A 20011-nucleotide genomic window follows, 5' to 3' on the forward strand; every position below is an offset into this window, starting at 1 on the left:
ATTGTTGATGGATTGCTAAATTCTTGGGATCCCAATTGCATATGTAAAAGCTGTTAACTATACCTTTCACCATGCATGCAAGGACACTCCAAAGATTCCGTTCCAAAGAGACTACAATGCATGTTTGCGGGAGAGCTTGGAATATACGTTTCTGATCGCGCGGGAGTCAATCTGGCAAAGAAAACTGGAAATCAGATAAATTATTATTTGTAAAGAAATAACAATACTGGCACAATACTTTCATCTCTATACTACCACCACTACTATTTATATAGTGCTTTTCAACAGAAGTTCAACATCGAAAAATCAAGTAAATAAATAAGATGGGCCCCTGTCCTCAAAGGGCTCAGAACCCCAAAAAGAAACAAGATAGAAACCAGCAACAGCTGCTGAGCAGGTGCTGTGCTGGAGGTGAACTGAACCAGTTGCTCTCCGCCTATGAGGTGATAAGAGAATCACCACTTTAAAAGGCACCTTTAAGAGGTACTCTAAAAGGCACCTCTTTGCTCAGTTAGCAGGGTTGAGTTATTTCCAATGACACAATGGAAAGATGAACCAAAGACCTTTTCAATGTATACATTTTAGTTGCATGTGATGAACAGAGCAGAGTTTTTACGTTTATTTTACTCTTTATTATTTGTTTCCCAGCCAATGGCTGGCACGAGGTAGTTAACAACTTTAGAAAGAAGTAGACAAATAATGCTAGGTAAAAACCATAAAATAGTGTTAAAAGCAATAGTTTAAAACAAATCACAGAGTCATAAGAACAGCCGAGTGCTGGATCAGGCCCAAGGCCTATCTAGTCCAGCATCCTGTTTCACACAGTGGCCCACCAGATGCCTCTGAGAAGCCCACCGGCAGGAGTTGAGGGCATGTCCTCTCTCCTGCTGTTACTCCCATGCAACTGGTACTCAGGCATCCTGCCTCTGAGTCTGGAGGTGGTCTATAGCCCTCCGACTAGTAGCCGTTGATAGACCTCTCCTCCATGAAGTTGTCCAAACCTTCTTAAAGCCATCCAGGTTGTTGGCTCTCATCACATCCTGAGGCAGAGAGTTCCACAGGTGGATCACACATTGTGTGAAAAATTACTCCCGCTTGTTGGTCCTAGACCTCCTGGCAATCAATTTCATGGAGTGACCCCTGGTTCTAGTGTTGTGTGAGAGGGAAAAGAATTTCTACAATATTTGTAGTAGTATTAGTACAGTATAAACAGATAAATACAATGTTACTGAGTGTAGCATAAACAGATTTTGAAACCCCTATGGATAGTTGCCATGTCCCCTGAAATTCTGGGATTTTAAGCATTTCACCCAGCTTGCTTAGCTCACTCAGATTCTCCCAGATTTCAGCTTTCATTCGATTAAAAACAACAACAACAACAAAAACAAAAAAACTACGCTCTAGCCCTTACAGAAGCGGAGTTATGGAGCAAAAGTGCAGTCACTATTCTGCTCAGAAATTATTTTCCAGCCAGTTTACATAATTTGCAAACTAGCCACCCAGATTTGGAAAGCCAGAATATGACAACCCTACCTATGGAACATCGGAAGCTGCCTTATACCAAGTCACACCTTTGGTCCATCTCACTCAGTCCTGAAGATGGGACCTTCTTCATGCAAAGCAGATGCTCTACCACTGAGCGAAGGAACTTTTTCAAACCTTGCTGTAAAGAGGGAGCCTATTGCAGCTCATTGCGAGTGCTTTCCACAAGTGGATATCTTTAGAAAGGTCTCTGAGTGGGGTTTTTAAAGCATTTGTAAGCAGTGCAAAGCATTGTCCAGGATGGGTAGCTGCTACACAACTCTGTTCACACCGTTAGATGTCAATCACTGCTAAACCCTACTCACTGAGCGAAGAGGCTCCTTTTAAAGTGGTGACTCTCTTACATTTAGCAGGGGAAGAGCCAGGGGCGGAGCCACCATTGGGTGAACAGGTTCAAAGAACCCGGGCCACACCCAGTCAGGGGCCGTGCCTTGTGGCCCCAGCACCCCCCCACACACATCTGATGTCAGACGTGGGGGTGCTGGTTTAGCTCACGAGTGGGGGCCGTGTGGCCCCCGTTCAGTAGTAAAATGGCCACTGCATTCGCAGCGCGGCCAGGAGCGGCTCTTCCCTTTAAGGCAGGGAAGAGCTGCTCCTGGCTGCATTGTGAATGCAGCACCAGCCCAAGTCTAGCTCCCGAAGGGGCCATGCGGTCCCGTCAGGAGTTAAATGGCCGGTGCTCCAAATGAGTCCCGAACGGAGCTGAGTGGCTCCATTCAGGAGCCAGACCACACACCCCACATCTGACGTCAGATCTGGGGGGCGGGGTGAGCGGGGCCGCACACAGGCCACTGGCGGTCAGGCTCCACACCTGGGGAGAGCAACTGGCCCTAACCAAGATAGTGAGCCCTTTGGAGACAAGGAGCCTATTAGATTGTGAGCCCTTTGGGGACAAGGAACCATTCCATTTATTTCATTCTATGTAAACTGCTCTGACAACTTTAGTTGTGAAGCGGTTTATAAATATTTGTTGTGGTAGTTCGTGAAATGGCAATACTAGGGGGTGGGTCAGAGATGGGGCACCTCTCAGCCCCGACTCCTTTGGAGACGTGAGGTCGGGTACTACTACTACAACAAATATTTATATACCGCTCTTCAACCAAAGTTCTCAAAGTGGTTTACATCACAAAATAAATAATACATAAATAAGATGGACCTCTGTCCCGAAAGGGCTCACAGTCTAAAAATAAACATAAGGCCAATACCAGCAACATCCACTGGAAGGATGCTGTGCTGGGGTTGGATTGGGCCAGTTGCTCTCCCCCTGCTAAATATAAGAGAACCACCACTTTCAAAGGTGTCTCTTTGCTCAATTAGCAGGGTAGGGCAAGGCAAAGCAAAGGCATATGAAGAGTGGGCATGTGAAGCTGGTTTTTTGGCACCTCTCATGGCAGCCAGAGCAGGGTCTCTGAGGCAGTGATCTAGAAACTTTGAGTTGGGGTATCAGCTGATGCACTTCAGTCTTGTTATAGAGCTGGAATGCCTGATCTCTGTTTTATTCCCTTCCTTGACCAGAGTTGTGGCGTGGTAAAGATAAAGGAGTGCCATCGAGTCGGTGTCGACTCCTGGCAACCACAGAGCCCTGCGGTTGTCTTTGGTAGAATACAGGAGGGGTTTACCATTGCCATCTCCCGCACAGTGTGAGATGATGCCTTTCATCATCTTCCTGTATCGCTGCTGCCTGATACAGGAATTTCCCCTAGTCTGGGAAACATACCAGCAGGGATTTGAACCCGCAACCTCTGGTTTGCTAGTCAAGTCATTTCCCTGCTGCACCATTAGGTGGCTTTATGATGTAGTACACAAGCTGAATTTCCCCCCGACATCCCTTAGGCTCGCACCTGTTGAAGATCAGCTATACAGTGCACACTCAGTTCCTGAAAGGGCCACTCACAGTTATGCATTGTTGGCACTACTTGTGTGAACGAGCACATCCACTTTGATGGCCTATATACAAATGCCCTTATTCCCATAATGGTAGTGGCTGAAAAAAGGTGTTTCCCCCATGCATCCAGGCATTCACTTATAGATGGACCACATGGGTGTGCTGATTCACACAAATGTCACATCTATACAGGCCAGCCCAGTTATCAAATCATAACTGCTTAGAAGAAAGGAGGCCGTTTTCGAATTAATTGATTTCTCTACATGCACTACAATCACCTCTGGGAAGATTAAACTTTTTATATCACTTGTTTATCATTTATTTATTTAATTTATATACCGCCTGACTCTGAGGCTCTAGGCCAGAAGTAAGGCCTTATACTTATTGGGCTTCTCCAACATTTCTTCCAGAACGTTCATGTTTTTTTGGTTGATACTGTCAAAATGTTCAGGTGCTTCAAACATTCAGTAGCTAGAAGACTTAAGATATGAATGGAAAATTACTCCTCTGTGTTCAGTGAATGATCCTGATGAGATACAGGATTGTACCTTCTGAATCCTAGTGCCTGTGATGATGTGCCAGGCCCCTGGATTCAGTACAAAGCCCACAATAATCAATCAACCATCTATTGCATCTTTCCTACTTGTAAGGCTTGGCCCAAAAAGTCAGGTATTTATCCCATTCATTATTTTACAGGGGAAAAACACTATTTGATTTATGGATTTTGATGGAGTATCATAGGTTTGCTTTAAGAGATTAGAAGTGTAGACTTTTCACATGTTTGCATTAAATTTAGATTCCATTTTAAACCTTTTTTTTGTAAAAAAAAATGTGTGTTTTTTTTAAAGAGTTATGTTGTCTCATCAGTCATTTCAGGATACTCAGTCAGGTATAATCAGGGTGTTTTTGTTTAATAATTTTTGTTCCATGCATTTAAATTATTACCTGGAATATCAAGGAAGGTCTGAAAGCCAATTCTTCCAGTAGCTTGGTAAGAAGTGACAAATGTATTTATAACGGCAAAGGTCTGATCGAACTTGCCAGCAACATGTTCAGATAAATGTCCAGCCACTTACTGCTCTCTGCTTTCTTTTATCGCAGCTCCGGAAAGCAGTGATGGATCATATATCCGATTCCTTCCTTGAGACCAACGTTCCACTGCTGGTTCTCATCGAAGCAGCCAAGAGTGGTAATGAGAAAGAAGTGAAGGAATACGCTCAAGTGTTCCGCGAACACGCCAACAAGCTAGTGGAGGTAAGTTGGACTGTGTGCTAGGGATTTCACTGGGGCCATTACATCCAGTGAACAGTTGCCAAGCATCTGCACGGACAAGGGGTCTTTCTTTTTTGTTTGTTTTTCTTGCCAAGTTGCCATACTTCTTTGAGTAAAATCAACAGTCTCGTTTTTGCTTAGTGTGCATGCTTGAACTGGGTAGCTGACACATGCGCGCTAAGGAGCCAGACAGTTTTCGTCAGCCCATGCTTCAAGCTTGAGGGTAGTTGGCAGAGCTACCATATGTGTCAATAGCATTGCTGGGTAGTGGGTTTTCTCTCACACCCATTTTGCTGCATATTTGTGGTAGAACCTGAACACTGACTACCACCCAACATTCCTGCCAGTGCTAGGCACAGAGGAGGAAACCTTTTATCCTATCCTATCCAATCTTGATTACGGTCATAGACCAGAGTACAAAAACACAAAAAGAACAAACACACAAAAACAGGAAACCTTTTATGTTAGTTCTGCTTCTGCCAGCTTCCAATGGGCTCCACTCCCTGGCCTGTTCCAGGCTCTATCCCATATACCAAGATAGACTACTGGTATATCTAGCTCAGGCCTTCCTACTCTGACCAGTGACAGTTCTCCAGGGTCTCCATTAGACATTCCTAGTCTGACTACCAGGGATCACTGTAATTGGAATTAGCAGGGATTGAGCCTGGGACTTTTTGTGTGTCGTGTGTGCAATTTTTCATTGAACTACCCCCCTTGGCCCCCACTCCTCCACTCAAACACCAGATTTCTTTACATCAAAAGCTGACAGCACTAGAAGCTACATGAGATAGATGATTCAGTTACCAGATTCCACAGTATTTTCATTTTTTTAAAATGAACAGTCCAAAACATGTGTGTATCATTTTGACTTTTTATTCCAGAAGTGGAAATATCTTCAGCCCAGCATTGTCCTTTGCATTACTTAGAATCTATCTAATTCCGAAGTGCAGAACTCAAATATCCTGGTGGGCGGGAACCAACCATGACTTTTTGTGCAGGGGCTGAAGTCAATTTTCAGCACGTTACTGATTGATTGATTGATTGATTGATTAAGTGCCGTCAAGTCAGAGTCAACTCTTAGCGACCACATAGATAGATTCTCTCCAGGATGATCTGTCTTCAACTTGGCCTTAAAGGTCTCTCAGTGGTGCATTCATTCCTCTTGTAACTGAGTCCATGCACCTTACTGCTGGTCGTCCTCTTCTCTTTCCTTCAACTTTCCCCAGCATTATGGCCTTCTCAAGGAAGCTGGGTTTTCACATAATGTGTCCGAAGTATGATAGTTTGAGCCCGGTCATTTACTACACTAAAATTAATTATTTGAAAAATTAATGAAATTGAGGAGGCAGAAGGTTGGAGTTGGGGAAGGTGGGAGAAAAGAGGGACGAGGGCAGGGACACAGCCACCATTGTGCGAACAGGTTCAAAGAACCCGGGCCACCAATGGTAGAGACCACTGAAGCTCCGGGGGGGGGCATGGCTCGGGCTCCGAAAGAGCCCTGAACGAACTCCCCCCACCCATGCCTGGGCTACTAAGAGCCCCAAGCCAGTGCTTGCCCATCCTTTTCAGGCAGCATTTGCTGCCTGAAATTACAGGGAAGTGCTCTCTTGGGCTCTTCGGAGCTCGAGGCCACGTCCCCTTTGCGTGTGACCTCAAGTTCTGAAGAGCCCGAGCGAGTGCTTCCATTTCATTTCAGGCAGCCCTTGCTGCCTGAAAGCATCTATTCTCCTTTTCTCTCCCTCTCTGGAGAGCAGAGAAAGAGGAATAGATGCTTTCAGGCAGCAAATGCTGCCTGAAGGACAGGCAAGTGTTCGTTCATGGGCGGGGAGGGGATTCTCTTGGGGCTCAGTCATGCCCCATGTGCATGATGTCACATGCATGGGACGTCATCAGAGGAGCCGCTGGGCGGGGCCAGACCCAGGCCACCACTTGGTTGGCTCTGCTCCTGAATGAGGGATGTTGTTAGTGGGCTTTGGCCCAGGGGTAGGACTAGCCAGGCAGGCGAGTTACATCTGGACTCCTAAAGACAAATACATTGAGCTGTGGCTGCTTGTCACTAGAAAGGCTAGGAGCTCTTCATGATTCCAGCTGTTGCTGCAGAATCATCCTTCCTGTGGGCCAGCAAAAAACTCCCCACAGGTCAGATCTGGCCCACAGGCCTTATGTTGTACAGGCCTGATATAATTGCTCCATTTAGCCCTATGGAGTTTGATATTTCACTATAACGGGGTAAGCAACCCTGGCTCGCCAGCTGTTGTTGAACTACAGCTCCCATCATTCCCAGCCTAAATGCATTGGGCCTGAGAATGATGGGAGTTATAGTTCACCAACAGCTGGGGAGCCAAGATTGCCTGCCCCTGCATTATAAGGTTGTGCTGCTGCTGCTGCAACTACTACCATTTATATACTGCTTTTCAACAAAGTGTTCAAAGCAGTTTACACAGAAAAATCAATAATAAATATGATGCGTTCCTGTCCCAAAAGGACTCACCATCTAAAAACTGCCCAGGTGGCCAAGGGTTTGCACAAAGATTCTCAGACTAGGTCCCCAGACGATGTTGTACTACAACTCCCTTATTCCGAACCATAATGGCCAGATTGGGACCTGGATCATGATCAGTGATGGAAGCTGGAGACCAAGCACGCCTGGGGGCCCAAGCAGGAGAACCCCTGTGCTCACCTATGTTCTTTGTGCCTTGTCAATAATATCGCCAGCATCCGCCACCAGATTTCACTTAACACTTTGCCAGCCGAGCAGCACAGCAGAGTGCCTGCCTGTACCAGGCACGGAGCCAAAGAGATGTTCCAGTGTGCTGTAGCTGACACAAACAGATTACAAAGCACACTGAGTAATTATTGGATTGTCTCTCCAAAATAGTTAAAGTAGTATTAAAAAGAGGATGGGAGTAAAGGGCTGAGAGGTGACTTTCTAGTGGCAAGAATGGCCCTTGTATGGCTAAAGCTCACAAGACAATGAATGTGACATGTGACTGGCTTTCCTTCTGGGCAGAAGGTTTCTGTTCTTTGAAGATGAAGCCGTTTCTAAGGATGCCTAAGGAATTGTGCAGGCAGTATTTTTACTATACAATACCAGTATGAACCCAACATTCCCTTTAAAAGGAATGTCAGATACGTTGACATATGGCAAATCCTCATGCTGGCATTGATCCAGGGTCACGTGACCATTGCGGTAGGCATCAGCAACCCTAAACCACTTGCATGATATATGTGGTTGTAAACCACCCAGAGATGGAAGTTTGGGGCAGTATTCAATCTTGATAAATACGTGAATGAATACCTGTGTAAGCTCATCTTGGGGGCTTATAGGTTTGCAGATATTCAGTGCAAAGAACAGATATGCCCAGCTCCCATCCCCAAAGCTCTAGGCAGACACTTCCTGTCCAATAGAATGATCAGTGGCCAGTGGCCATGTAGACCAGCTTTGTAATTCGCATAAGAACAGATCTGCTGGATCAGGACCTTTCTAGTCCAGCATCCTGTTCCCCACAGTGGTCCACCAGATGCCTCTGGGAAACTCAGAGGCAAGAGGTGAGGGCATTTCCTCTCTCTTGCTGTTGTTACTCCCCTGAAACTGGTATTCAGAGGTGGTGTAGTGGTTAGAGTGCTGGACTAGGACCGGGAAGACCCGAGTTCAAATCCCCATTTAGCCATGATACTAGCTGGGTGACTCTGGGCCAGTCACTTCTCTCTCAGCCTAACCTACTTCACAGGGTTGTTGTGAGGAAACACTTAAGTATGTAGTGCTGGGCTCCTTGGAGGAAGAGCGGGATATAAAATGTAAAAAAAATTTTTTAAAGAGGCATCCTGCCTCTGAGGCTGGAGGTGGCCTGTAGCAACCAGACTAGTAACCATTGATACACCTGTCCTTCATGAATTTGCCTAAGCCCCCTTTAAAGCCATCCAAGCTAGTTGTCATCACCATATCCTGTGGCAGAGAATTCCATTGATTGTGTGCTTTGTGAAAAAGTACTTCCTTTTTATAAGAAAGAGTGGCCCAAGGTATTTGTAGTTCTGGTTTTAGTTCAGCATTTGCATGTAGCAGTAGAGATTTGCATAGGAGCCAGCGTGGTGTAGTGGTTAGAGTGCTGGACTGAGTTCAAATCCCCATTCAGCCATGAGACTTGCTGGGTGACTCTGGGCCATTCACTTCTCTCTCAGCCTAACCTACTTCACAGGGTTGTTGTTGTGAGGAGAAACCTAAGTATGTAGTACACCGCTCTGGGCTCCTTGGAGGAAGAGCGGGATATAAAAATGTGTAAAAATAAAAAATAAAAAATAAAATAAAAATTCTGGCCATCACTAAGGTGTTGTTTTATTTCTAACTACTATGTTGACTGTCCACTGGCTGTGCATAGTGTGTTACTGTGAGTTACTATGAGTTACTGTAACATCACAGTGTGGCTTTGCAAGCAGTGGAGTTACACCCCTCTGATTGGCTTGGCTTCTCTGATGTCACAAAGATTGAACTGCAGCCTTGAGCAAGCTGAATTCTAAGAGTGAGTTGATAGGTCATAATATTTAGCTTTAAGGCTACTGAGTCACTTTTGTTAATTCAAACCGTGAGAGGAACCATCCCTACATGCTTGGGGCTTTCAGACTACACTTGGTTGATGCAAATAACTTGAGAAATGTCTTGATGCCTTTCACTAGAAAGCCACTGGCCGCTGATGAACAACAATTGTTGCTCATGCAGTGTAATAAGGAGTAGAACATTTCCATAGTCTTTAAGCAACACAGCTGGAAAATGGGGAGGATGCCAGTTTCTAGGAAGAGCATTACATGTAGTGAGTGTTCTGATGGCCCAAGAGAATAACAGCTAAAAAACAGATAAAGGTGTGCAAGCTTTCAGGAGATACATACCTCTTCATCAGCAAGAATGGAAAGGGTGCTAAAACCCATACAGAGAGAAAACGAGACACATATATAGAGAGAGCAAAGACATACAGATTTTAATCACCTGAAGTGATTAAAATATACCGAGTGTCATACTGTGAACAAGTCCCACATGAATATGGCTTTCACACACACACACACACACACACACACACACACACACACACACACTCTTTGTGTGTCATGCATGTTATTTTTCATTGAACTACCCCCCTTGACCCCTATTCTTGAGCAGGCAAATACAATGCTGGTGTTTAATATCCACTGTCATTACAGAGGGTTACTGGCCATTTGTGATTTAATGTTCTTTCTCTGATGGTTAGGCCACTTGCTCAGTAACACCATTCATTGCTCCTCATGCTACATTTATTTTAACCGGAATTAAAAATAAATGGATCACTGAGAAAATGCAATATGGGTGGGATACATTGGTTCTTTTAGTCTCTCTGTTGGTTTTTGTATGGTGAACAAAGAGATTGGATGGCATGCATGTAAAACTGAAGTTTGTCATATAGCTGAACAGGAGGCCATGGCATAGGACCATTTCAGTTGGCGGTATTCCGGATTAATGCCCGGGTTTTATATGTGCTGGTCGAAAAAAGAATGCATTCACATTTCTACATCATTATAAACCAACTTTGGTACTGAGAAAAGGTGAATCCTATGGTCTACTTAAATAATGCAAATTAGGCAAATGCATGTATATTTGCTTCTCCTGTATAATTTGCTTCTACTAATCATGGAGAAGCCCCAGCCCCTAATTCTTATTTTTCACATTTTTAAAATGATCATGCACGACCTGGAGCTGGGTTGGAATGAAGAGTGGGGCCACAAAAATTTAGCCTGGGGAAAAATCTAGTCTTGGGCCCTTTCCATGCACCCCACAATTGCTGTCAGTAGATAGCATTGTGATAGTATCTTGGGGGGTCTTCAGCCTTGGGGGGCCTGAGGAATTTCCCCCACACCCACTCTGGATGAAGAGATGTGTTTTGCAGAGGTGCTTGTATGTAATAACGTGTTAGTCACGTCATGGCTGGATTACTGTAACGCGCTCTACATGGGGCTGCCCTTGAAGAATATCTGGAAACTGCAGCTAGTGCAAAATGCGGCAGCTAGGGTTTTATCTGGAGCTGCCCGGTGGGAGCACATCACACCCATTTTGAAAGAGCTGCACTGGCTGCCAGTTCGTTTCGGGGTCCAATTCAAGGTGCTGGTTTTGACCTTTAAAGCCCTTACCGGTTTGGGCCCGGGATGGACCGCCTGCAACCAAGGGTAGCTGCCCGCTTGACGAGGTCATCTGAGGGGGCTCTGCTCTGGGTGCCGACAATGAGGGAGGCTCGGTTGTCGTGCACGCGGGACAGGGCCTTCTCTGTTGCTGCCCCCAGACTCTGGAATGCTCTCCCGGTGGCTATTCGCTCCTTGGTCTCCATCACAGCTTTTAGAAAGAGTGTAAAATCTTGGCTTTTTGCCCAGGCTTTTATTTGATTGTCTCTGCTGCTGGTCTTTGTATTGTTTTTATGCTTTTGTTTTGACTTTTCAATCAGATTTGTTTTATATTTTTAGCTTAATATTTTAATTGTGTCTTTTTTACAATCTTGTTTTAAAATTTTGTTGTTAGCCGCCTTGGGATTGTTTTGATGAAAGGCAGTATATAAATTTAATAAATAAATAAATAAATAAATAAATAAATAAATAAATAAATAAAGGGGGAAAGAGAGCAAGGCGTCAGGTGGACATTCCAGTGGCAGGAAGCAGTGAGAACATAAGCAGCATGGAACATAAGAAGCTGCCATATTCTGAGTCAGACCACTCATTCATCTAGCTCAGTATTGTCTACACAGACTGGCAGTGGCTTCTCCAAGGTTGCAGGCAGGAATCTCTCACAGCCCTATCTTGGAGATGCCAGGGTGGGGACTTGGAATGTTTGGACTTGGAACGTTTGGACTTGGAACACAAGCATGCAGATGCTCTTCCCAGAGCGGCTCCATCCCCGAAGGGGAATATCGTACAGTGCTGATATTGTGGTCTCCCATTCATACGCAACCAGGGTGGACCCTGCTTAGCAACGCTTGCTACCACAAGACCTCATGATACCTTTCATCCTTTGGGCTCCTGTCCATTTATCAACTGTACAAACCACATAGGACACATCATAGTAGATGTGAAAACCAAGCTCCCAAATGCTGATACGTCAACACATCTGCACTTGCAGCATTCTTAAGGGACGTTCAGAGTGCTGACCTGTAGTCGTAGCTTTCTGAAGAATGGATTCTTGCCATCTATTATGATGACCGACCCATGACTAAAATGTCACACAGGCCTGTGCAGCACACATCACATTTCAGGTGCTTCTCCTTAATGCATTTCCATTTGCCTTCGAGCCCTGTGAGGGAAACAAAGATCTTAATACGCTGCCTTTAGGCAATCTCTTGAACCAAGTGAGCCTTTAAGAAGAGGAGATTAAAATATGCCGCAATTTGATTCAGAGCAATTTTGCTCTGAAAACGGCCTTTTACCTTGCATGCACACACTGTGCTTACGACAGCAAATATGAGCTAGAATGGCTCTAAGAGCCAAGACCGAAATCAAGGAAGCACAAGATATATTTTTGTTTTCCTTGCTGCCACAGTAGACCAAGCCTAGGGCTAGAACAGATGTCAGATCTTCCTTTTAAAAAGAGAACAATGCAGTACTTTGAATATACGACTACGGGCACTGCAGATCTTTATATACCACTTTCCAACAAAAGCTCTCAAATTTTTTTCTATTTTACAGAGAAAAATAATTATAAAGAAAGAAAGCTTGCTCCCTGTCCCCAAAGGGCTCACAATCTAAAAAGAAACACAAGGTAGATACCAGGAACAACCTCCAGAAAGATGTTGTTGTGGGGTTGATTAGAGGCAGTTGCTTTCCTCTACTAAACAGAAGAGAACCTCCACTGTAAAAGGTGCCTTTTTGGTCATTCAGCAGGGGCGGTTTACAAAGGTGATATGAGCAAGTGTGGCCCGGTGGCCCGCATGTTAATTTATTTATTATTTTATTTATCGTATTTGTATACTTCCCCATATAAAATCTCCAGGCAGTTTGCAGTTACTAGAGCTCTGGGGTAACCCTAGAGAAGGCCCGTTTTTGCTCACCACCAAATGAGCCGGTGATATGACAAAGGTGATATGAGCAAGTGTGGCCCAGTGGCCCTCATGTTAATTTATTTATTATTTTATTTATCGTATTTGTATACTTCCCCATATAAAATCTCCAGGCAGTTTGCAGTTACTAGAGCTCTGGGGTAACCCTAGAGAAGGCCCAGTTTTTGGTCACCACCAAATGAGCCGGTGGCAACCACATGGGGACCTCCCCCTGTGGTTTTAATATGTGGTGGGGTTCATGAAGACGAATGTGCTCTCTTAAATATTTGGACCTCAGCTCATGCTACCTTGGGGAAACTCCTATCCCCCAAACTCTGTTCCCCATCTGTAAAGTGGAACTAATGGTGGTTTATCTGGCAGGGTAATTATGATGTGCCTTAGTGGTATCAGCCACAGACTTGGATGGTAGGATGGGCTGTACATCTAAATCAGGGCTGCTCAACTTCAGCCCTCCTGCAGATGTTGGCCTACAACTCCCAGAATTCCTGGCTATTGGCCACTGTGGCTGAAGATTATGGGAGCTGTAGTCTAAAAACAGCTGGGGGGGGGCTAAGTTGAGCAGGCCTGAGCTAAATGAACAATGCTACGGAACATAGACGTGATAAGTAGAAATGGCATTCAATGGTGTGGGGTCAGCTGTTTCCTTTGAAAGAAGCCCCAAGAAATATCTGATCACAGAGCTTAGTCTAATTTGGAGCCTAGTGTCTCAGAGACCACTGCTGTAGGCTAAGCTTGAGGCTGATGAAGGGTAGTCTCTAAATATTAAAAAAAAAAAAAAAGTGGTAAATGTGGTTCAAATTTTGCCTTTGCCATGAAGTCACTGAACGCTCTTGGCAAATTCCTTGCTTTCACCCTGAGATGGACCCCCATTCATAATATGGGGATACTAAGTGTGTGATCTTGTAGGTTCCAAGTAAATGCTTTCCTTTTGTGCCTTGAATGACACCTGTGGTTCTTTTTAATGACTGTACCTTGTGTTTTACTATTATTTTGACAGTCTATTTCTATTTCTTCCTTGCAGGATGGTTGTAAGGATGTCTGACTTGATAGAAGAAGTGCTTGAGCACTATAACGCAGGGGTAGCCAACATGTGGCTCTCCAGAAGCTACTGAACTGCACCTCCCATCACCCCAGCCACGATGCATCACAGCGGGGGATGATGGGGGCTGTAATTCAGCAACAGCTGGAGAGCCACGTTTCTTGCCTCTGTTCTAAGGCACTATAGAAATGTTGGCGGACATGATGCACAGCCCTTATTGGGATGCGAGGGTATTGAGGCACTGCTGCTGTGGGCATGGGAGCAGCGGTGCTCCTGGGCAGGATGCCAGATGCGCTTCCAGCAATATCATAGATTCTCCCACCGTGGCGAGTGGCAGAAACGACAGCATTCCTATTAGCATGGCCTGCATCCTCTCCAACAGTGCCCCTCCTTCTGTGTGCCACAGCAGTGGTGCCACAATATTCCCCTATCCCCATTAAGACTGCTCATTGTGAGCTGTTAGCTTTATTTCAAAGAATTTCTCATGTCTTGGATATGATGTCTCTAAAAAGGATGTTTGTAAAAGGCTTGCTAGACTCATAGGAACATAGGAAGCTGCCTTATACCAAGTCAGACCATTGGTTTATCTAGCTCAGTATTGTGTACACAGACTGGCAGAGGCTTCTCCAAGGTTGCAGGCAGGAATCTCTCTCAACCCTATCTTGGAGATGCTGCCAGGGAGGGAACTTGGAGCCTATATGCTCTTCCCAGAGTGGCTCCATCCCCTGAGGGGAATCTCTCACAGTGCTCACACTTCTAGTCTCCCTTTCGTATGTAACCAGGGTGGATCCTGCTTAGCTTAAGGGGACAAGTCATGCCTGCTACTACAAGACCAGCTCTCTTCCCATCAATCATGAATGATGCAATCATTCATATGTGTATTCATGAATGTATGTGTGTGTATACACACACAAACACAAATGAGAGAGAGAGAGAGAGAATGCGCTATTGATACTGACAAGCTTTTTATTTCTATAAGCCAAGTTGAGGTTATCTGGGGTAAGATAACACACATTTGCAATAAGTGTGACACATACTTTGGATGAGTCTCTTCAGTAACTCTGCATGTAACTCTGAACAGAGAAAATGTGTGTGAAAATGGATTGTTCTGTCTGAAATGAGAGTATGAAATATTGCTTAATGTGTTGCTGTTTGGTAACTGAAATTTCTGTAAATAATGTTGGATGGCAAAAGGACGTCAGAAAAGAAAAGAAAAACAACTCTCTCTTTTTTTTTCAAACCAGGAAACTCAAAATGCTTCACAGCAGAATCTGCCCCACCCCACCCCCTGCAAAAAAAGCAAAACCAAAAATGGTTCATCAAGGATAATTCTAAAATAATCCCCAAATCACAGCAATACCAAATGAAAGGAAGAATATATGTTAAGATCAATAGCATCATTCAAAACTGTTTGAAAGAACCATTTCAAATCAAGAGGCATAAATCAATAGACAGGCTTGTTGAAGCAGCTATATACTTTGACTGCCACTTGGACAACTTTTGCTGGACACCTAGGAAGCTAGGTGAGCCTCATGTGGGAGGGTGTTTCATAAGCTTGGTGCTACAATGGAAAAGGCCATGTGTCTTGCTCTCACCCATTGCATCTCCTCAGTTGCTGTTCTTACAACCAGGATACCTGTTGTTCTCAAAATGTCCCAGCCTCTGCAGAACATGTACATTCTGGTCCCTTTTGACTGCCGCCTTCCAGGGGCTGCTTCCATTCCAAGCCTAATCGTCTCATTCCCAAAGATGGCGCATCCTAGTCACTTTGCATCAGTCAATTGAAAGGAGGACTTTATGAAGCTTCTTTGTGTACCGATCTGTTTTCCTCGTTCATAGGTTTCCAGGGATGTCCAAAATAATCATTTGCCTGCAAAGAGCACTTGTTGGAGGCAGAGCTGTATAAGCCTATATTTTATGGTGATTAAAATTTGATATAGTGCCGGCAAATCAATAGAATTGCAGGCAAGGATAGTCATTTGCAGCCGATTGAACTAAAGAACAGTGCTTCTATTTCTGCTTTATAGTCTCTTTGTCTATTAGGCTTACCCGAGCCATTTGTTAATATCCCCTTGACCATCCGGATGTCATTTGGGGAAAGATTTCTTCTAGTTTTGCAAAGTCAGGAAGCTGTGTCTTCCCTAGGTCTTTTTTCTTCTCCTTGTGATCTTGTAGCACTTTGCCATATGGGATGCTTTACTGTGCTTCTCCCTTTCCTCAAGTAGAACACAAATCAGCACAGACTTCTGCCAGATCAATCAGTGTCTGGAGGAGAGTGCACTGAAAATGTTTGTCCTATACACAAAATAAATGAAATCTGTTACTTTACAGTTTGACAGGATGAAAAGAAACTGTAGGGATGCCACAGCAACCCCCAAATATTACAAATTCTGTGAAGGCAAGAAGGAGATGTCTGTCAGTGTGGGGCTGTAGCAATACTTTTCTTGCATGTAGAAGGCCCCAGTTTCAGCCCCTGGCAGCATCTCCAGGTCGGGCTGGGAGAGACTCCTGCCTGCAACTTTGGAGAAGCTGCTGCCTGTCAGTGTAGGTGATACTGAGCTAGATGGACCAATGGTCTGACTCGGAATAAGGCAGCTTCCCATGTTCCTCAGGCTTATCTCCTTCCAGCATCTCCATTGATCATTAGATCTATGCAGATTCTTATAATCATACAAAGAGCATTAGATCTATGCAGATTCTTTTAAGTCATGTCAGGGAGTAATTCAGAGCAAATGCATCCCATGGGGCCTGGAGTCTGCTGTGGCTTTGAATGGAGCCTTCCTCAGCCGCCCATATGAATTCAGTGTGATCCCAATTCCTAAGGTTCTCCAGCTAAGGCAGCACCCATTAGCTTGGGCCATCATGGGTGTAGCAACTCTCTGCATGTCTACAGTCCACCTGTGTGTTTTTTTTTTAAATGAACTTTTGAAAATAACCCAAATGTTGATTTTTGTTGTTTTCAGATATTTCCCAGGAAAACTTGAAAGCCTTTTCCTCCTCTATCTCTGTGTGTGTATCAGTATCTATAATATATGTCAGTGGACTTTAATCCACAAACATGATATCACAAGAAATGTGTTAGGTAGCTGCCATATACTGAGTCAGACCATAGGTCCATCTAGCTCTGGATTGTCTACACAGACTGGCAGTGGCTTTTCCAAGGTTGCAGGCAGGAGTCTTGCCCAGTCCTATCTTGGAGATGCTGCCAGGGAGGGAACTTGGAACCTTTTGCATGAAAGCATGCAGGTGCTCTTCCCAACCCGTGAGGGGAATGTCTTCCAGTGCTCACACATGTAGTCTCCCATTCAAATGTAAACTAAAGTGGACCCTGCTTAGCAAAGGAGACAATTCATGCTTGCTCTCCTCCTCCAGACCAGCTCTCCTGCTTGCTTCTTCTTCTTTTTTTTAAGGTGCCACCAGACTCCTGGCTGTGCGTGCCGCGGCAACAGCCTGACACAGTTTCCCCTCTGGAACTGTCGGTCTTGTTACACCTTTTCAGCTTGGAAGACAATTTGCCCACCATCAGTGGAACTCTTTAGTTTTGAACTGACAGCTGCTTGAGAAAGAAAAGCAGCCATCGAAGGTGCCTGTCAGTGTGGCAGACACTGCTTGATATGATCATTCTTCTATAAGTCTTTCCTCTTCCCAGTTCTCGGTTAATGCTCTTAACTGCATTAACTGCCATACAGGTAAAAAGATGAGAAGGATTATAAGTATTGACCCCTCCTATTTTTTCCAAATCTTGAGCATAGTATGGATTTCCCCCCTCACTCAGCTGCAAGGCTAAAACCATCCATGTTTGCCATATAAAGACTTCTTGCCTATGAATTAAGCATCAGCCTGTGCCAGCCTGGGTCTTGGCATAAGCCCTGCGAGTTGGGAATGTCGGCAAGGGGAGGATACAATTGCAGATCCTGGCTGCAAGCCTCCCCCTATGGCAGGGTTTCTCAACGTGTGGGTCCACAGATATAATTGGACTTCAACTCCCATAATTCCCAACCAAAGGCCACTGGGGCTGAGGATTATGGGAGGTGAAGTCCAATAACATCTGGGGACCCACACGTTGAGAAACCCTGCCCTATGGCAAGCCAGCCTTGCAGGTGTGGGCTGAACGAGGGGTGTGCACAGAACCAGGTTGCCCAGTTTGGCTCGAATCCAGACCGGATTCGAGCCACCCTGAGTGGCTTGAGCTCAGTTGAGCCTGGGCCCGCTCGAGGGGCTCGCCGGGTATACTTGTGAAGGGGAATCTGGCATGAGGGAGGGGGGTGAGGGCAGTGGCAGAGCCTGACCGCCGGCAGCCTGTGTGCAGCCACGGCGGCGGCCCCACTGACCCCGCCCCCCATCTGATGTCAGACGCGGGGGGCGTAGTCTGGCTCCCTAGCAGAGCCTTGAGGCTCAATTCGGGAGTTGGAGTTAAGTTCCCAAAGGGGCTGCACGTCGCTGGGGGTGTGTCTGGACCATGAGGCGCGGCCCCTGATTGGGCGCGGCCCAGGTTCTTTGAACCCATTGGACCAATGGTGGCTCTGTCCCAGGCCGAGGGAAAAGGTAGGTTTTTAATCATTTACACTACCTTTGAAAGCAAGTGGCAGTGGGGTCAGGGGCAAGAGACTCCTGCAGGCAGGAGTCTCTCTCAGCCCTGTCTTGGAGATGCCAGGGAGGGACCTGCATGGAAGCATGTGGGTGTTCTTCCCAGCGCATCCCCATCCCCTAAGGGGAACATCTTACAGTGCCCATACATGTAGTCTCCCATTGAAATGCTGGAGTGCAGGACTATTGTATCTTTCACAAGAGTCTTTCAGAAGGTTCAGTTTTCCTCATGGCAAGCAGCCTCTGCCAAAATTCCCTCTTCCACATATTATTGAAATGGGAGAAGTGGTCCCTTCTACCAGAAGCAAATTGTCTTGGGAGTTCTGATAACAGAGTGCCAATGTAACATGTAGTTTGTCCCACAGTCCCACTGGAAATAGGGTTGGCTTTTTTTAAAAAAAAAACAAACATATTTTACATATTTCTTACATGTTACCAAAATATATTTGTACAGCTTCAGCTGTAAATATCTTTACACAAAAATAAGTCTCACCACAATCAATAGGATTCACTTCCGACGTTTGAGAATGCAGTGCTAGCTGTTACACCTGTGGGCCCACCTTTCCTCCACAGAATTCAGGGCAGTTGCTTGGGGTTGATCTCATTCCCCCCGCTCAATAACCCTGTGGAGTAGGTTTTCATTGTTGAGCAGAAGTTTGAACCTGGGACCAGAGGTGTATCTAGGGAAAATAGCACCCAGGGCAAGCACTGAAATTGCGCCCCCTGTCCAAACATCCGACACCCATCTTTCAGATAACTTTACCATAATATCAGCTGAAAAATACAAGTCAAGCTCGTTAATCTTTTAATATTTCAAAAACTATTTAGCAGTGGACGTAGCCAGACCAAAAAATGCTGGGAAACAACCAATTTCAGTATGCTGGGGCTCATGAAATACCCAAATACTATGTGGAGGTGTACTTGGAAAACTAAACAGAAGTGCCTGTCTAATTCTCTACTATGCATTGTTGCATCACTATTACATAAGTTTTAAAAATAAATGGAGAATTTGACTTTCCCCAGATATTCTGAAAATAATTAAAGGATATGCAGAGTCAACTGTGTCACTGCTTGGAATATATTCTAGTATTTCAGAAAGACAGTTAAAATGAGAGAAAGAGAGCAAGAAACTCCCAGTGGGCCTTAATACTAAGGATTTCACACTGATTCAAAGACAAACTCACCATGAATAGCAATATTATTAAGACATGACATTTGACTCACTTATCACAAGAAGCAAAGTAAGAGCAAATGAATACAATCCTAGCTCATAAGCTTCAGCTCAGTATTCACAAGCCCTGATTCTCTGTACATAGTGCCAAACTAAATATGTGTACAGTGACATATTATATATTTATTATTATTATTATTACCTGTAGCCTCTTTGGGGGGCTTCCTAATGGCCATGGCAGAGTCTGAAAAGGTTCCCCCTCCCCCCACTGGCCTCTAGGACCTCGCAGGGACCATTTGAGCATGTGCGGTGGCCTTTTTTAAAAAAATTGTTTTTAAAAAATGGCCGCTGAAAACAAAATGGCCACCGAGCATGCTCAAATAGCCTCTCTGAGGCCTGGCATGGCCTAGGGCCTCACAGAGGCCATTTGAGCATGCGCAGTGGCCATTTTATTT

The 20011-nt window shown here is 45.0% G+C and overlaps 1 protein-coding gene across 5 annotated transcripts in view; it reads left to right on the plus strand.

Moving 5' to 3' along the window:
* The window catches only part of CTNNA2 (catenin alpha 2), a 783863-nt gene that overhangs the window by 598341 nt on the left and 165511 nt on the right, over positions 1-20011 (plus strand). For all 5 annotated transcript variants that reach the window (XM_053257021.1, XM_053257022.1, XM_053257024.1 and 2 more), the window contains one exon: positions 4529-4681. In XM_053257021.1, the coding sequence (XP_053112996.1) occupies positions 4529-4681 (153 nt within the window). The remainder of the gene's footprint in view (positions 1-4528; positions 4682-20011) is intronic.

Source organism: Hemicordylus capensis, chromosome 5 (genome assembly GCF_027244095.1).
Source record: "Hemicordylus capensis ecotype Gifberg chromosome 5, rHemCap1.1.pri, whole genome shotgun sequence".
In the NCBI taxonomy this organism is placed as follows: domain Eukaryota; kingdom Metazoa; phylum Chordata; class Lepidosauria; order Squamata; family Cordylidae; genus Hemicordylus; species Hemicordylus capensis.